This window comes from Zingiber officinale, chromosome 3B (assembly GCF_018446385.1).
Source record: "Zingiber officinale cultivar Zhangliang chromosome 3B, Zo_v1.1, whole genome shotgun sequence".
In the NCBI taxonomy this organism is placed as follows: domain Eukaryota; kingdom Viridiplantae; phylum Streptophyta; class Magnoliopsida; order Zingiberales; family Zingiberaceae; genus Zingiber; species Zingiber officinale.
In genome coordinates this window covers 1,532,086-1,550,064 of record NC_055991.1, presented here as the reverse complement: position 1 = coordinate 1,550,064, position 17,979 = coordinate 1,532,086, and the positions used below count along the sequence as shown (strand labels likewise).

Below are 17,979 nucleotides of genomic sequence, written 5' to 3'. Positions count from 1 at the left end.
GGAAGATAAAGAAAGTAATTAAAAGCTCAACAAAGATACGCCGCATGCTCTTGTAACAAAGCATGGAGGAGGAATTAAAGAACCATAGTCTAAGATTAAATATTACTCCTTTATCTAAAAAATTATTAATCTAAGGTAACTCAGGAGCATTTTTACAGCAAATAGAAAAATTTAAAGGCCTTTCAGCATTAAATATAATGGAACATTTTTGCAAAGAAAAGGAATTTATTCTGAGAAAAAGAGTTGAGTCCTAGATTTTGGAAACTAAAGTACACTAGAAAACTAGAAGATGATATAACAAAACTTCACCCATCATTCATAATGCATGATCATGTAAACATGTCCATAGCTACACTTTGGCCGACGATTCACTTCCTTTGGCCGGATAGAAACTAAATCGACACGAATACTTCTTTTCAAGTGCGCGCGATTGATTTGAGTCATTGAGAACTTAGACTCTAATGGGTGCATTGGAGTTTTCCACAACAAAGTCCCCTACAGGGTAATCCAGCCAAATTCCGGGCTCTTCCTATTGCTACTTAGACTGAGCAAATTGGCCATTTGAGGTTGATAGTCGAAACCTAACTGAATTCAAGTCCAACCCACGGATATGATCTGGGCTATAAGCCTGACGACCGAGTCGCATGTCAGCATTGCATAAATGGAGACGGAAGAAGAGGCTAATCAGCATTGCATAAAGCAGCGCCAAGATCTCCTTCTTGCAAAGGTCGCGTCTACCGGAATTCTCTTCGCCCAACGCCCTACGCAGCAAATACCTATAATTCCTCGGAAGCTTTGTCTCCCACACGAGATCCGCCGCCGCCGCCGCCGCCGCTCGGAACACCCAGGAGAGGCGCGTAGAACAACTTGCAATTCATAGAAAAAACATAAATCAATTGTATCTTCTACATTTAAAAATTCTAAGTACTCTTTATTTTAATTGGAGTATCTGAAATATCTACATATTTTAATATAAGAGTTTTTTGTTCTTTGTGACTTGTATCTAGTGTACAATCAAAAAATTTTGAAAAATATTTTACCTCTTTTACTTTTTTAATTATTGCATTTTTGACTTTGGATGTTAGAATAGATATTAACTCGTTTTAAATTGTATAACTAAGATAATGATAATAAATCCTTTTATCTTCAATGAGTCGAAAATCTTCTTGCATTATTTGATCAAAATCTGTAATCATTTCAAATAGACCTAAAAAATTACTATTACCATCTTCATTAATTTGTCATGTGTACCACGAAATGCAAAATTATGTATAACAAGACATTTAACGGCAACAACTATTTTCAGCATAACGTGTTTCCAATGATTTATGTCCTTTTTAATTTTTTCTTGCATTTCCTTGTTAATTGTCAATGTTTTCTTTAATCTCATTTGTAGTTCAACAAAAGCTCTTAGATTAGTGAGGTGTTCAATACTATTTTCATGTTGTTTAAGCTTATCACATAAATGTTTTCAGCCATTAACTCATTCCGTTGCTAAATTACTTTTGGTGTGTATTGCTTTAAACAACTTACAACAAATTTAAAATACTTTGTCCAGCTCCTTCAAGTACACTAACAATTTTTGATCATGTCTCACCATTTGATAACATTTGAAAATAGTAAGTATGAGAAAAGTGTCCGAGATTTTTTATCTAAAGAAACTTGAGAATAACTTTTCATTTAAGATCACTTTTCACAAATAAATCTCCCATTTTTTATCAAGATTATCTCGAACTCTTAGATCAAATATGTTCAAATTATATCTAGGTGTCAAACATTGGTATTCGTTTGTATACTCATCATTATAACAATTATTAATGTCTTTAGTTTTGTCAATTTAAGTTTCATCCAAATCATTAAAATCTCTATTCTTTTTGTTCTCATTTTCTACAAATTGTTCATTCTTATCACTTTTGATTCTCACAAATTTTTTATTTTCATCATTTTTTATTTTCATCATTTTTTATTTTCAATAAAATCTTCATTTATATTTGATTCATTAGTTAAAATCTAAATTAGACTCTTTACTAAAATATTTATTCAATGAATCTCTTAAACTTTAGGTTATCTTTTCTTCTTTTTTCTTTTGTTATCTTGTTTGATATCCAAAGAGTTATTTCATGATGATAGATAATTGAACAAATACAATAAAATAATAAGCCAAGAATAATAAAACCGGATCTGGAAAATTTTTCTTCCATTTGAAATCTACTTATAAGTTCTTACACACATATCCTGTAAATTTATAAAAAAAATATATAACAATTCAATTGTTTAGAATCTTATTCGTGCAATTAAAGACACGGGTACATTAACTCTTCATCGATTAACGAAACAAAATTGTCTACGTAGAAGATATCCCAAGCTAATATTGCTTGAAATAAATGAAAATTTACTCCTTTTGTTGTTGTGGTGGGACAAAGGGGAAAAAGGAATCCTCATAAAGGGTTGATCGCTAGGAAAATAAAGGGAAGATGTTGTTATTCTGACAAAAGAAGAGGAGGAAGAAGGAATTTTTTACCGTCTTATTCGAATTCCTCAGCTAGCTCTGGTGAGCTCGACCATGACCACCAAAAAAACCAATAAGGAAAGACAACACAGAATTGGTCTTATAGTACAAACACAAAACCGTAGAAAACAAAGCAAAAGAAAAGAGGAGAGGTTTGCAATTGCGGAAATAAAGTCCTAGAAAAGAAAACGGTTACTACTTGCTACACTTGACCAGCAGCAAAAACAAAGAGGATGAGGAAAACTACTATTGTGAGAAGGAGAAAACTTTACCTTCTTCATTAGCATTAGCAACCTTAGTTAGCTTCGACAAGCTCCGGCAGCTCCTATAGCAACTCAAGGAGAGCACAAAATGGGAGAAAGTGATAGAGCAGTGGCTGGCAGTTCGAATCCTCTGTCCCGAAGATGTCTTTATCCCGATGTCCCATTCAGAAAACGACAAAAAAACATGTCAAACACGTGCCAAATAGGGAGATCGGTATGTGGACCGATCCACCTATAGCCTGATCGGTCCACAGACCGATCAGGGCTCTGCAAGGACCGATCGGCCTAGGGCCTAATCGGTCTGGGGACCGATCAGCCTAGGGCCTGATCGGTCCCCAGACAGATCAGATCCATCCTGGATCGATCAGCTTTGAAGTTGCCTTCGGGAGAAAAGCACGTGTTTAGCACGTTTTTTTGTCGTTTTCTGAATGAGACATCGGGACAGAGGCATCTTCGGGACAGAGGATCCGAACTGGACAAAGAAGGGAAAAGGGAATGCTGTACGGGCAAAAATAAAAGGTAAATTTTACATGCAGCCTCAATTAAAACTTAAACTTTGCATGTAGTGTCATATGTAAAAATCTTTATTTTAACTTTCATAATCAAATATAATAAATATTAATTTATCTAATGATTCCTCATAATTTTAAGTTAATTTTTTTTAAAATCAGTATAATTTTACATAAATTCAGTACAGTATATTAAAATCCAATATATTTTTTATTAAATTAAGTATAATTAAGTACGATTATTTTTCCATCTCAATTAGATGAAAAATATATTAGATTTTTTAAAATAGTACTCAGTTAGATGGAAAATATATTAAATATTTTTTAAATGGTACTGAATTTAAAAAAAAATTATATTAAGTTAGAATAAAGTCGTACTCAATTTGATAGAAAATATACTCAATTCTAATTTAAAGTGTTGAATTTAGCAAGAACTATACTCATTTTTGGACTTTTATAAAAAAAATATAAATGATAATTTTAATAGAAAATATACTCGATTATAATTTAAAGTGTTGAATTTAAGAGGAATAAAAAATTATACTCATTTTTCTTGACTTTTCATACTATAAAATTTTAGAGAAAAGAAAATTCTTTTTTGAAAATTTTAGAGAAAAGAAATAAAAATTTTTAGATATGGAGATTGCTAAAATTGAAGTTATGGTTAAAATTTTTTCTTCAATTAACCGAAAATAAAATAGAGAAAAATGGAATTATATTTTTTTTTATTTGATATATATAAAAAATTTTAGATTTTGAGGAAAATCTTTTTTGTAAGCCCGGGGCTATAGCCCTGGTAAGTAGGCAAGATTTTCTAGATCGTACAGTGTATTTCAGAAAATGAATCACTTCATTCATAATTGAAAATTTATAAACCGCATTTGTTATAAAGTAGGATCTATAAAATTTTATCTATCAGTAATCTTGATCCAGAAGTAAATTTACGATGCAGAGGATCTAGGCTGCCTGGCCAGGGTCGGTTCTGGTTCAGGGCCGAAGCAAATAATTTTTTTAAAAATTTTATTTTATCTAAAAAGAGATTAGGAATCGTCACGTGCAAAGTGATCAAGCGGAAACAGATAATTGGATAAAGATCGGCACGGGACCTGCATAAGGAGTGGTAGATGTCAGATTAAATCTTCTGTCCCGAGATTTTCTTTGTCCCTTTGTCCCATACAGAAAATGACATCCAACTCATGAAAAACACGTGATGAAGACGGAAACCAAAAGAGCAACCGATCCGCTGGACCGATCAGGACATATCCTGATCGGTCTGGGAGGCTTCTGATCGATCTGTGGACCGATCAGCCTATAAGTGGATTGGTCCATAGACCGATTCCTATTGTCCTCTGAATCTCATCGCTTTCTGATCAGTCTACAGACCGATCAGATAACTTACAGTGACTACTGTTTGGTTACTGATCGGTTAGACCGATCAGATAACCCACAGAAAGTTACTGTTTGATTACTGATCGGTTTGTGGACCGATCCACCTATAAGCTGATCGGTACACAGACCGATCAGAAACCTCCCAGACCGATCAGGATATGTCCTGATCGGTCCAGCGGATCAGTCTGCTGACCGATCCACAGGCAACAGACGAATCACTCTTTTGGTTTCCGCCTTTGTCACGTGTTTCTCACGAGTCGGGTGTCATTTTCTGCGTGGGACAAATGGACAGGGAGAGTTTCGGGACAGAAGATTTGATCTCGGTAGATGTGGGGCGAGAGGTAGGCTGAAGGAATGGAAGAGTCTGGAAGAAGCAGGAAGACCGTCGGATGAAGCAGGATGCGAGACGTCAGATAAGACCGAGAGAGTGACGTGGAGGATAGCGATCGGACTTTGCGACGTGGACTCTGGCGGAGTGGGTGCGTTGAACGTTTATATAATCTTCATAATGACTGCATTCATTATACAAATACACAGCCTTAAAGAATAATTAATTTTTAAATATTTTTAGAGATGCACTATCTATTAAAAAAAATGGACTGAGATTTCTCTTTTTTTTAAAAAAGGAAAAAATATTAAATCGATGATAATATATGCAAGAGAATCTATTAGGGGCGATGTATGAAATCATCTCTTTTTATTTTGCATTATATTTGAGTTCAATTCCACGTTGGCTTATTGATAAGTTTAATGTAGTTCTGAGAAAAAAAATCAAATATTAAAAAATAGAATTGTTTATCTCATTTAAAAATTAAAAATGGGAAATAAAATAATAAAATGTCAATCATAATTTTTTAAAAAATGATCAAGAACGTAGAGATGCAAAATAATACATATACTCAGCCTATAATATAATTTCTATTGGCATCACCAAAAATCAACCCTTGTCTAATTACTTGGCTATGCCCTTGAGGCATTACATATGTATATCATGATACTCCAAACCTTACCTTAAAATTTTAAGTTTATTTTCTTTGAAAAAAAAATTGTTAAGAGTTCAAAATTTTAATACCTCAAATGAAATGAATCCAATGAGACCTTTAAGGAAATCTATATATTTCTTGTATTTACCCTGCAATATAGTCAAAATATTTTGCAAACTCTTATTATTTTAATCCCTAATCATTAATTACCATCTATAAGTTACCACATTTTCAACTCAAATTTAACAACAGCATTTGTTTGTCACATAAATTTTATGCAACTAGTTGAATGGTAAATGATAAAGTGTGCATGAAATATGAGAGAAATATTGACTATTTTAAAATCCTGAAGAACATTTTCAAATGAAATTTCAAAATGTTTCTAATAACAAAAATCGCAATAATTCAAAATTTTTGTTAATGTAGAAGAACCTTCTATTTATCAAGTACAGAAGCAAAAGAGGGAATAGGAAGGGGAGATAAAGAATGGAATTAATATTGTACTCTAAGTTACATCACATGCAGAACCATAGTCTAAGATTTAATATTACTCTTTTATCTAAAGGATTATTAAAATTCATAGGCATTTCAGCATTAAATATAATGGAACATTTTTGCAAAGAAAAGGAATTTATTCTAGGGAGGAAAAGAGTTTGAGTCCTAGATTTTGAAAACTAGTAAAGAAGAAGATGATGTAACAAAACCTCACCCATCATTCATAATACATGATTATGTAAAGATGTCCATAGCTACGCTTTAAGCAGGAAACTCGCCGTTCCATGCCGAGTTAAAGAGGGCAGGGAACAGAATTGAAGTCCTTTGGCCGGATAGAAACTAAATCAACACAAAGACCTCTTTTCATGTGCGTACAATCGATTTGAATCATCGAGAACTCGACTGTAATGGGTGCATCGGAGTTCCCCACAACAAAGTCCCCTACATGGTAATCGATCCAAATTCCAGGGTCATCTAAGTAACACTTAGTTTGAGCAAATTGGCCATTTGAGGTTGATAGTTGAAACCTAACAGGCTTCAAGTCCCACCCACGGATGTGCTCCGGGCTATAGACCCGACGACCGAGTCGCAAGTTGGCCTTGCCTAAGCGGAGGCGGAAGTAGAGACTATATGTACCCTCAGGGAAGCAGAATTCTTGTTCCCCGCGAACCTCAAGCCACCAAGTCTGATGAAGGTAAGCAACTGTGCGAAACCTACACGACAATTTATTTCATGTCTACAACTTTCCAAACAAAAAGATGGAAAAATAGAAAAAAAGAAACACTTTAGATGAAGACATAACGATGACCGATATTGTATCTACAAATAGACAATGGAGAACCTTTCTAATCATATCATAAAGAATAAATATCAGTAATAACAATAAGCAATCAGACTATCACAAACAATGAAGCCAGTCAACTATTCTGTAGCAATGCATTGCTTATTATTATTATTATTATTGTTATTTATAATTCAGGTATCAAGATCTTCGAACCAACTAATTCTGGAAGTGACCGACTCGGTCCCACTTGCCAAGGTAAATCAGGGAGTCTCACGGAGGTCCATCCAAGAAGTCAGCTTTCTTAGGTTTGTAGTCCGAGTAAAATTCCTGCAGTTGGGATTCAAACCTTGGATACCTAGTTAACTACTTCAAAGGCCTAACCATTGCACCGTAGCCCCGGAGGCAATGCACTGCTTATTGGTTCCGACAAAAGTGGTTAACTAGCAATTTAAATATGCATATTGAAAAATATTATTTTGTTAAAGAGCTGAAAACCAGGCAATGCAATCTAATAGAATGTTAAATATTACCATTAAACTTCACAACTACTTTGTTAGCTCGCTTGTGTGGATTATTCAATTATTACTCTTATTGATCGATTGCATTACTCTTCTTACTCATCATCTTTTTAACTATCATATGACAAGCTAGAAATGCTTGAAACACATGAAAAGCATCATGAATCTCATCAGAATTATATTGATTTAACTTCCTGTATCAAAGCAAGGCTGCTTAAGTATATCATCTTTTGAACCATTAATGCCACTAGAAAGTATATGAGAAAGGCAGCAGAAGGGATATTTACTTTGATTCTGCTGTTGGAATGAAGGCCCAATATCTCCTATCACCAATTCCAGTTATTGTCAATGCCTTGGACGAAATCTCGATACAGATCAAACCTCCATTTTTGTCCAAGTAAAACTCCTGCAAGTTCCACCACCAAGTTTCTCATCAAACACGAACAGCATCAAGATCTATAGAATAAGAAAAGAACCCGAGAAAATTGACCATACCGTGTGTTCCCCGTCGAAGGCATTCCGACGACAAAGCAGCGCGAAGATCTCCTTCTTGCCAAACTCGCGCCCACCGGAACTCTCTTCGCCCAACGCTCTACGCAGCAAATACCTATAATTCCTCGGAAGCTTTGTCTCCCACACGAGATCCGCCGAGGCCGCCCGTCGGAACACCCGGGAGAGGCGCGCGAGCCGGCAGATCTGGGTCGGGTCCAGCCGTAGCATGATCTCCGCGACGCAGCCCTCAGGCAAATCCCCGAGGCCGGTCCGACCGCTTCCCCCTTCCGATCCAGCGGCGCTCGAACCTGCGGCCCCCATTCCTCGCACCCTAACTCTAGCCTCCGCGAACCGTACGCTCCGACGGCGACGACGACGGCGAGCAAAGGAGCGATTTCTATGGCGTCTGGGGGGTGGCTAGGTGAGGCGGAAGCGGTAGAGTGTGAGGGATTTGGATGTGAGCAAAAGGGCGACGGCGGATCGAGCCGGTGAAAGCGGTGGATTCAGGTGGCGGAGGAGAAGCCGACCATCCATTCTTCCGGCCAAAGCCAACAACTAGTGTTTGTGGTTCTGGATAATACAAATCATTATAAACTAAAGAAGAAGAAGAAGAACAACCAGCAGTTTCTTCCATTTATTGCAATATTTATTATATTTATAATTTCTAAAAAAAACTGTATTTTTGGATAATTAGTTTAACCTTTCAATTCACCTAACTACTTCCCATTGATTGGTATGCATCGTCAGATATCTTAGCGCTTATGTTGGGTTAAATTATAAAATCCGGAAATCTTGCATTTAGCCTATAGGAATTTAAGAAATTTGTAAAATGCCCTTTTGACTTTTTTTCCTAACTAAGTAATGATACTAGTGGATTTTTTTTGATAATTTGCAAAAAATTTAAAGGTATTTTAAAAACGATACTAAACATGATTTAAATATATATATTATAAAATGTGTCCTATTTTGGCACGTGATTAGAACGTTTGCGAGAATGTTGGATCGTGAGGGGGCAAAAAGACTTTTTCTTATTTTTTTTATTTCTTTTTATATTTTTTAAAGAAAAAGGGAATTTGAAGGTCACGGGCAAACTGATAAGACTATCATGTTGTTTGTGGCAGGTGGCTCATAATGGATGATTAAAGTGGACATGTTGAATTATTCAGAATTAAATTAAATTATTAAGCATACAAGTTGAATCATTCTAAATTAAATTAAATTACTAAGTGCAGTTTGTTGTATTATATTTTGATACAAGGCATGTTGACTAACAAATGGTGTATAATATTACAAGTAGAGAGGTACACAAAAGGGATCTAAACTAGAAAATGTTAAATTTACATAATAAAAATTTAACGTTGTTTTGGTCCCAATCCCATGATTGAATTTATCAATCAGACAGAAGGATAGAGACAGTTCAGATGGAATAGTTTCTCTGTTTTTTTTTTATATATAAAAATAGAAATGAAAATGATGCTTTTTGGAGCTAATAATTCAGTGGTCATTGTTTATGTTCTCCATCATTTTCTTTATTTTGAAAATGGGTAAAAATCCAAAGAACATTGCATTTTCTAGATGAACACCTTTTAAAAAAAATCAAATAAATATACTGACGGCGGATCTAAGAATTTAAATATAGAGGGAGATTTGCTCAAAGCAGACGACATGTCCATGTCGTTCGACGTATTTAAAAGAGAAAAAAAATAAAAATGTCTATGTGAATAGAAGGTCATTTATGCACGAAACAAGGCACAATATTTTTCGTCTATATCGATGGAACTTCATAATATTAAGGATTTTACCGCCAACAAGGGAGTAACCGCCGATGCCACCCCTGGATCTACCCCGGTGAACATCTCTCAACATCCCTTTTAAAATAATCGGTCTAAAATATTTTTACATTATTTGATCATTCCATCATATAATAGCAACTAGCTTTTATAATTTATAAAAGATAATATCTAGTTTCTACAATATATAAAATTTAGCAAATAGCTTCTATAAATATATTATCTAATCATTCGATCGCATAGAACAATGTGCAGAAACTAATTGTTAAATTTTATAATAATAATTTTATATTATTTTAATTTTAATTTTTTAAATAATAATCTGATTAAAATAATATTTTAACTAGAACTTCATAACACTCGTTACATTCCAAATTAACATAATTTAATCATAATCCAACATATAACTAACGTGTAACTTTAATAACGTGTAGAAGCTATCAGTTAAGCCAATAACTTTTACAACAACAGTAGATCCAAGAGTATTTTAGAAATAAGGAGTGCTCAATAGACTTTTTTCGAAGGGATGAAAATATAAATGATAGATACCTTTCGATTTTTGCCCTTTGAAAACTTATAATGTTTTTTACTTATCATTTTGGTTAACTTCACAAACTTCTACTCCGACATTGAGTACTCATATTAGGCCATAGCAACCGACATTGAGTACTCCGACATTTAGAAACTACATAGAAATTGATATGAGTTCGTTGGAGCTAAGCTAGAACATTAAATCAAAATAAACTTGAAAAACCACAGAAAAAGGAATCAGAGTAATGCCTAATTGTATTGTCTTCTGTTGGACTCAAACTGATAAAAACATTCACAAGCCAAGCAACAACAAGAGATTATTCATAATCATACGACAAGGTTGTGCGAGTTTATTTTCACAGCCCCAAAGAAGAATAAAAATAGGTTCTTTGCTTCTTTTTTCCACCTTTTTTCTTCATTTTCGTAGACCTCTGCAATTTGATCCAGTGTAACTTTCACCCAAATACCTCCTCCTTGCAAATCGGGCATGCCTGCTTGAATAGCAAGATTCTTTTTAGATAGCCAACAAAATTTAGATTTTCTGTTATTAATGTCGTCATGAAACTATCACAACAATTGGAAAAAGAAGAATGAGATCACATGTCAATCAAAATATCATGTAGCAACATGAGTATTCTTCTTCAACAACAATAATAACAATCAAACCTATATTCCATTGAGTGGGATCGGTATATATGGATCCTCCTATGTCATTAACCTCGATCCCCTACTATATTTTCTATAATATTGAGTCCCTTTGTCTCATGCACCTTCCACTCTAAGGACTTATTTACTCAATAGGAGAGGAAAGGATAGGAACAGAGTTCAAATGGAGCGCTTATATTGCCCTTCCAAAAGTGGGTAAACACAAAGGTTAAAGGTAAAAAAAAAACATAGGCGTGTTGTATTTTCAGTTAAAACTTTGGTACTTTACTTGATAATACTCCTAATCCAAGAATATATCTTGATCAACTCTTTTTTCCCAGCCACCTCTACTCTCAGATCTCTCGTCTCTACTCTTACCCCTCGCCTTCCCCTTCTCCTACACCTCTCCCCTTCAGATGGATAAATAAAGCATAGTTTCACTCATCTACTTATAGAATCTATTAATTGTCTTTGAGCGTATGCACATACTATCTCAACCTATTTTGATTTCACTCAACGAGTATTGAAAAGAGAATATTTCTAATATATTCTAGTGCATATATCTATTTCAGTTTTGAAGCTGCTAGATTAGTTACAAGATAAACTTATGCCAACGGTAATTTTCCAATAACTATCAAATTTTCATGAAGTTGGGGTTACAATAACTATCAAATTTTCATGAAGTTGGGGTTACAAGGTTGTAAACAAAGTCCCACATTGAAAACATATGAAAAAGCATTGGTAAGAGACCTTTTGGATAAAGCCAAAAATAAAACTATGATGGTTTAAGTCCAAAATGAAAACTGATATACTATTGTGGAGATATTTAAATTCCTTCGGTCTTACAATTGGTACACTATTGTGGAGATATCAAAATTCCTTCGGTCCTACAATTGGTATCAAAGTATGAATTATCAGAAAATCTAACCACTGACAGTACATAAGAGTTAGGATCTAATCAAGCCATATGAGTAGAATATTGATCTCGAACAAAAAAAACGTGAGGGCTTCCGTGTCCGGATCAAGAGGACCATACATCAGGCAGTAATTCCTAGTGGACAGCCATGCAGAGAAGCCTAGTTGCGACTAGACAAGGTCTTAGGTCGGGTGGACAGAGGGGCAGGAAGACCTAGTAGGTCGGTTGGACCGAGGGGCAAAAAGACAAGTGGGTCGAGAATCGGACGTCAAACGGATAGGTTTTCCACTTGAAGGGGGTATGTGGTCTTTTGTTTGAGGGAGAGATTGTTGGAGTTGCAAGGTTGCAAGCGAAGTCTCACATTGAAAATACATGGGAAAGACATCTCTATTGGTATGAAGCCTTTTGGGTAAAGCCCAAAAACAAAATCCCTCAGGCTCAAAGTGAATAATATCATACCATTATGGAGATATCTAAATTCCTTCGTTCCTACACATGATTCTCTAACTGTGAGCTCCATACCCTTTCATCAAGTTTCCTTTTCATAGCATCTGTAGTTAATTAAGATTTCCAGCTTCAGTTGTAGGCTGATACTTTCTTTTCATAGTAATGCTAAAACATTTTTCAATCTTTATTCTAATAGAAATTTCCATATATAGAAATCATAAACATCAAAAAGTAAGAAAATGTAACCTTGTTTTCCTTCAACCAGCGAATGATGCAATGCGAATGGTAACAATGGCGGCAAGGCAAAGTGATCAACTTCTGTCTTTTGTAATTTGATTTGCAAATGACACATCTGCATAAGGAAGCTCATCATCAGTACAATATGCAAAATGTACTATATTTGCAAAACAATTTTATAAATGTACAATATGCAAAATGTTCTATTTATATAAATGAAATTTCAGCAGTAAAATATGCAAAACAATTTTATTCATCATTTGGCACGTCAACAAAATGTTCTATATTTGCTACATATATACACAATTTACTTGAAAAATATTTTGCAAGGACGTTAAAACAAGGTAATTAAGATAAACATGCAGCGACTTTTAGAGTAAACAACTTCAGCAATTTTAAACGAAAGCTTGATAAAAAAATACCATTTCTAGGTGACTAAGATACATACTCTTCGTTGCCCTTTCTTGAGAAGAATCTGTGTCTGTGCTCTAGCACCCTCAAATAAGAAATAAGCTCGTCTGACAAACCTCTGCTTTCGCTACCTATTTCATCCTCTAGCAACTGTAATTGCTGTTTATAACAAAACGAATTCAGTAGAGCAGAAAGAATCCTACATTAGCTATGGGGGCTGTTTTTAGAAAATGAAAACTCAATTCTGGTGGATGTGGATTGTCAAAATTCTGTTTATGTGTCCTAATTAGTTACTAGCATCTTCACTCAACCTTCTCTATCTGTCCCAAAAATCTTAAAGTTCAATTCTACTAAAAGGTCCTTCACAGCCCACTCTTCATGGTCTCGGAATATCAACATTTCTCTCAGCTACTCCACCCACATATACTGTTTTTATCAAATCATTGAGAATAAATTAGACAAACAAATTTCTATTAGCATAAGCATGTTGACATATTATACCTCATAAGACATGGAATCTGAGTCGATGTTGTCTTCTCTTATAACCTGTATATCATGAAACATTTAACCAAGATGTGTAGAATACCATAGATTATCATTAAAAAGGTTGGATTGTCAAACAACTACCAGTCTAGGATTGCCATTAGATGAAGATCCAGCATTTCGTGTAGAAGACTCTGTTGTGTTTACACCTAAATTAAGCCACAAAAACGAAATTAACATACATATGAGAATGAACATAAATTATGCAATAAATCATACTCTACAATAAATGTTGACAATTTGTTTACTATACTGTATAAATAGATGCATTAGCTTTTCATTTTCAAACTTGAAAAAGGATGGTAGTAATTTATCAGTTTTTATTGTTTGCAAAAATCTCATGCAGCAATTCAGAACAAGCGGCAAGTTAGTTCAGTTGAAAGAGCATTCAAATAAAAGAAACTTCCAAATTCTTGCTACTTTTTCAGAATACATAAATACACAAAGAAGTTAAAATCAAAATTGATTTATGGTTTACCATCTCCTGGATGATTTATTGTACTTTCTAGTGCATCAGCAGAACAATCCTCCAGTAATTGACACTGTTGAGCTAGAACTTCATCATATGCTGATGCTGATTGGAGATTACTTTCACCACGAGTCCTTTGGCTGCTTTGGCCAATCTCATGATTTGGTCTATATCTATTGCCTGAATTCTCCTGGAACGACTGATAAACACTTGCCTGCAGAGTAGGTGCACAGAAATTTACATTGTACTAACTGGTGAGTAAGAACATTTCCTTTGTAAAAATGTTGGAGTAATGTGTAATATTGCCATATTGGGGGGCTTCCTTATATAATTCTCTGAGGATATTATTTAGGGGATATGATTAAGAAACAACCTAATATGAATTCCCTAAACTTTCGATTGCTCTTCTTCTCCACTGGTACAAAAACATAGGTTTTGTGTTCTAATTCTATCAGTGACAGTATACTATTCTAAATACATATCACCGGTTTAGTCAATCATATGTTGGGCTTGTGCCTGCCCATGTGTGAGGGCAAGCCTTAACAATATAAGTTCAAGATAGATGAATCACTTGTCCCCGATTAACTTCAACAAAAAACAATACTTATGACAAGTCACAATATCAAAGTTCTATGGAGAACCAAATTTTTTTCGAGTACTAAGAATATATATATTTATTAACAACATATATCTTACCATGTTTGCCTCAACTATTTAGGGCCCCCAACATGGATTATGTCCCTTCACACACACACACACACACACACACACACACCTTTCATTCTAATTGATTCAACTAGTCTAACTTAGAGTCTATGGTTGCCTTTAAGAATTACAAATATAATTAGTGGGGAAAATCTAAGGTATACATTCCTTAAGAAACTAAAAAATTTGTTTTAATAAAGTGAAGCCAATAGGCAGGTTGTATCAACTAAGTATCAATTATTTTAACATGTTAAAAATATGAAAAATTTGAGATATGCGCACGGGATAAATAGTACCACATGGTGAAAGATATAATAGCGAAAGACATCAAGGTCTAGGATGCATCATCCCCTTGTGTATATGAATCTAATGCTAGCAAGCAGTCTTGCATGGTAATCCTTTCACACTAAGATGGATTCCCACGCCACAAAATGGTACTATTACTCATAGTATGAGTATGGCAACATGAAAACTTAAGAAATAAATGTAGAATATGATATGTCCTCTGTATAGATTTTTTTTTTTCTTTCTGCGTATTATGTTAGTAAACCAACACATGCCCAAGGACCAAGTTATGTGTTTCATTTTATCTATAATTCCTAAGAGCAATCATTAGCTATATAAACATAAACAGTTTCAAAAATGTAATTGGATACCCAATTAGAGGATGGTAATGTTAAAAACACTGCATTTATTTTTTGTCATTTATCTGGATCAATTTCCCTCTACAAGATGTAAGCTTTAAATATTAAAAGGCTTACAGTGGCCTTTAAGATCAAAAAGAGGACAAGAAGAAAATCCACCCCCAATTCATTGTCTTGTCTAAAGGATGAAGCTTTTCCCTTTCTTAATGTCTAACGAACCAGTTTATAAATTTAGATGCATTGGTTCAATTGAAAGATAAAGGATTGAATATCTATCATAAGAAAAATGAAAGGATCACTAGATGGGAAAGGGAAATAGACAATATCTTCTTCAGATTGCCTCAGGCGATATGCTTGAATTTATGCAGAAGGTAAATAGTAATCCAAATATGTTACGTCAGGGATTTAGACTCTCCTTGTATGGTTGAAAGCAATAAACAAATGCAAATATTTTATTGGAAAGTTTCATAGTTCATATAAAATCACATGCATAGGTAGCTAACTTAATCTTGTGTGTTTAGTGACCATTCAGAAACAGGTGGAAAAAAAAGGAAAACACTAAGAGAACTCACCTGAACTGCTATTTCATCAAGATAATAAGCTCCTTCCATACGATCTTCCAAGATTTTTACCACGTGAGTGCCTGTATCGTAAACGGTTACTTCCTGCTTTTCCTGAGTTGCAAGTTCTTCCACCATGTTCACAGTCTACCTCAAAGAATCTCTTTTACTCTGAAGGAACATTAGTTAAAAATAGTATTAATAGCAAAATATACAGAAGACAACACACACTTAATCTCTTCAATGAAGTTTCCATTGACTAGAATACTATTGATGTACAATAATTAGTTAAATGCATAGGAGATAGTTAGGAAAGAAGAATTATTGCAGTAGGTGCAGGCAGAGGGAAAATACACCAAATGAGTAAAAGATGAGATTCTAAGAAGCTTTGCGCCCTTTCAAAGCCATAACTGGTGCAATGAGTCATCTTCTACAGCTAAAATATAAGAAAATTCTGCATGTTCCTATGACAGAAATGAAAAGACTACTAAGGTTCAACTGATCTTCTCGTAAGTCCAAACAGGAAGAGTATAAACATTTGTTAAAAAAGATATAAAAGAATCAATGAGAGTAAAGGATATCTGATTTTTACCCTTCCCAATGCAATTGCAAACCATCTTATTGATCCTGTGGCAGATAAGCTGCGCAGAAGACTATATGCAACATGATAGTTTCCCAGACACTTTTCCAGGATAAATTCCTCTTCACATAACTCAAACAGGGTGCTCAAACCATAAGATGGAAAGAAACTAGACAATTTTGTTAAAAAAAAATATATCCCGATAAAGTTAATTCAACTATGCTAAAGAAACAATTAAAATGAGAACTCCAACAAATCAAGCAAAAAAAAACGATGAAAACACCAAATAAACATAATAGAAAAACGACTACGCAGATTTAGAGAACTGGCCAGCTTACTTTCTATCTAGAATAGCATAGTGAAAAGTTGGTGCGGATCCTACCAAGAGAATCATCATTGATTACTGTCCCAAAAAGTTGTTCTCAAGGACCAATCAAATAGAAACACTCATCCTCCCAACAAAAGAGTACAGAATACTCCCAGAAAAGTTGGTACAGCACACACCACCACTCCAGTTCTATCTGGCTTCCCCAAATTCAAGAGATAAAGAGGCAATCGATCACCAACTAAAATCTTACTCAAATAGTTGAAGCATATACACCTACTCAGCCATGAACACCTTTTATCAAAGTAAAAGAGATGGAAGGACCAAAAAAAATTCAAAATTTAGCACGAAATTTTGACGATTAAGAACGAAATCTCACTTTTCGATGTGTCGGCTACTCCCGCTACCTCTGCCCTCTCTGCGCAAACACATATATAGTTTTTTGAGGTGGATCGGTGGATGGCGTGCGGAAAGGTTCCCGTTTTAGAGTTGGAGGCGGGCCAGAACCATCTGGTCGGCGGAGCGTGTTCGTCAAGGAACGGAGTAAAGCAGCGCTGGTCCGCTATTGGCGTATTGACTTCAGGTCTCCCCTTGCTGTGGCCCAGCACCGGCCCTATGCATGGAAACCGATAGCATGCAAGCATCAGCTACGCGGTTTCTTCGGTCATGCCGGCTGCTGAGTCCTGTGCGGTCGCCCGTTGCCGTGTCGCTCGCCCTATCCGATCGCCATGGCAGCTCCAAGTCTTCCGTTGTGCTCGACGAAAAATTCATTTTTGCCCTCATGGTTTATCTAATTTTTTGTTTCGCCCAGCCATTAAATCTTGCGCCTTTAATATGTCATATTAAACTATTTAATTAAGAATAATTTTTAGACTATGTTTGGTTGGATGTAATGTAATCTTGCTAATCAAATTTGTAATGTAATGTAATCTTGATTACATTATTATGTTTGGTAATATAATGTATATAATCTTTGATTACAAAGATAATTACATTCTTTTGTTTGGTGTCTATTATTTTTTTATAAAGAATGTAATTCGTATTATTATAAAATGATAAAAATATCTTGCGACCTCAACCGATGGCCGCCGCACCATGATGGTGGTGGCCGACGACGGTGGTGGCACCGGCGGTGGCGGTGGCGCCGACGGTGGTCGGCAGCGGCCGGCGGTGATGGTGATGGCCGACGGTGATGGTGGTGGTCGGCGACAACAGTGGCGATGGCGATGGTGGC

At 35.1% G+C, this 17,979-nt stretch overlaps 2 protein-coding genes across 4 annotated transcripts; both read right to left on the bottom strand.

The window, feature by feature from the left end:
• Positions 1–6,346: 6,346 nt before the first annotated feature.
• On the bottom strand, positions 6,347–8,545 carry LOC122055441 (F-box protein PP2-A13-like). The gene is made up of 3 exons (XM_042616886.1): positions 7,946–8,545; positions 7,738–7,856; positions 6,347–6,861 (listed from the first exon to the last, which is right to left on the bottom strand). Exons 1-3 carry the CDS (start codon positions 8,261–8,263, stop codon positions 6,441–6,443), a joined length of 858 nt encoding a protein of 285 aa, XP_042472820.1. The 5' UTR covers positions 8,264–8,545; the 3' UTR covers positions 6,347–6,440.
• A 1,947-nt stretch (positions 8,546–10,492) lies between these two features.
• Positions 10,493–17,534, bottom strand: LOC122055440 (E3 ubiquitin-protein ligase BIG BROTHER-like). 3 transcript variants are annotated; one of them, XM_042616883.1, is made up of 8 exons: positions 17,125–17,534; positions 15,853–16,011; positions 13,941–14,145; positions 13,547–13,611; positions 13,421–13,465; positions 12,957–13,078; positions 12,518–12,623; positions 10,493–10,754 (listed from the first exon to the last, which is right to left on the bottom strand). In XM_042616883.1, the coding sequence occupies exons 2-8, from the start codon at positions 15,976–15,978 to the stop codon at positions 10,719–10,721; spliced, it is 705 nt and encodes a 234-aa protein (XP_042472817.1). In that variant the 5' UTR covers positions 15,979–16,011; positions 17,125–17,534; the 3' UTR covers positions 10,493–10,718. The 3 variants fall into 3 exon arrangements, with proteins under 3 accessions (XP_042472817.1, XP_042472818.1, XP_042472819.1); XM_042616884.1 differs by lacking the exon at positions 17,125–17,534 and adding an exon at positions 16,433–16,950; XM_042616885.1 differs by lacking the exon at positions 17,125–17,534 and adding an exon at positions 16,433–16,959 and having other exon boundaries at positions 10,678–12,375.
• Positions 17,535–17,979: the final 445 nt, after the last annotated feature.

Coding starts and splice junctions, on each gene's coding strand:
- LOC122055440 (XM_042616883.1), bottom strand. CDS start 15,978: ATGGTGGAAGAACTTGCAACTCAGGAAAAGCAGGAAGTAACCGTTTAC. Junction 13,612..13,940: donor AATAAATCATCCAGGAGATG/GTAAACCATAAA, acceptor GGCTTAATTTAG/GTGTAAACACAACAGAGTCT. Junction 12,624..12,956: donor TCAAGAAAGGGCAACGAAGA/GTATGTATCTTA, acceptor TTCCTTATGCAG/ATGTGTCATTTGCAAATCAA.
- LOC122055441 (XM_042616886.1), bottom strand. CDS start 8,263: ATGGGGGCCGCAGGTTCGAGCGCCGCTGGATCGGAAGGGGGAAGCGGT. Junction 7,857..7,945: donor CCTTCGACGGGGAACACACG/GTATGGTCAATT, acceptor TGGAACTTGCAG/GAGTTTTACTTGGACAAAAA. Junction 6,862..7,737: donor ATTCCAACAGCAGAATCAAA/GTAAATATCCCT, acceptor ATTGTCGTGTAG/GTTTCGCACAGTTGCTTACC.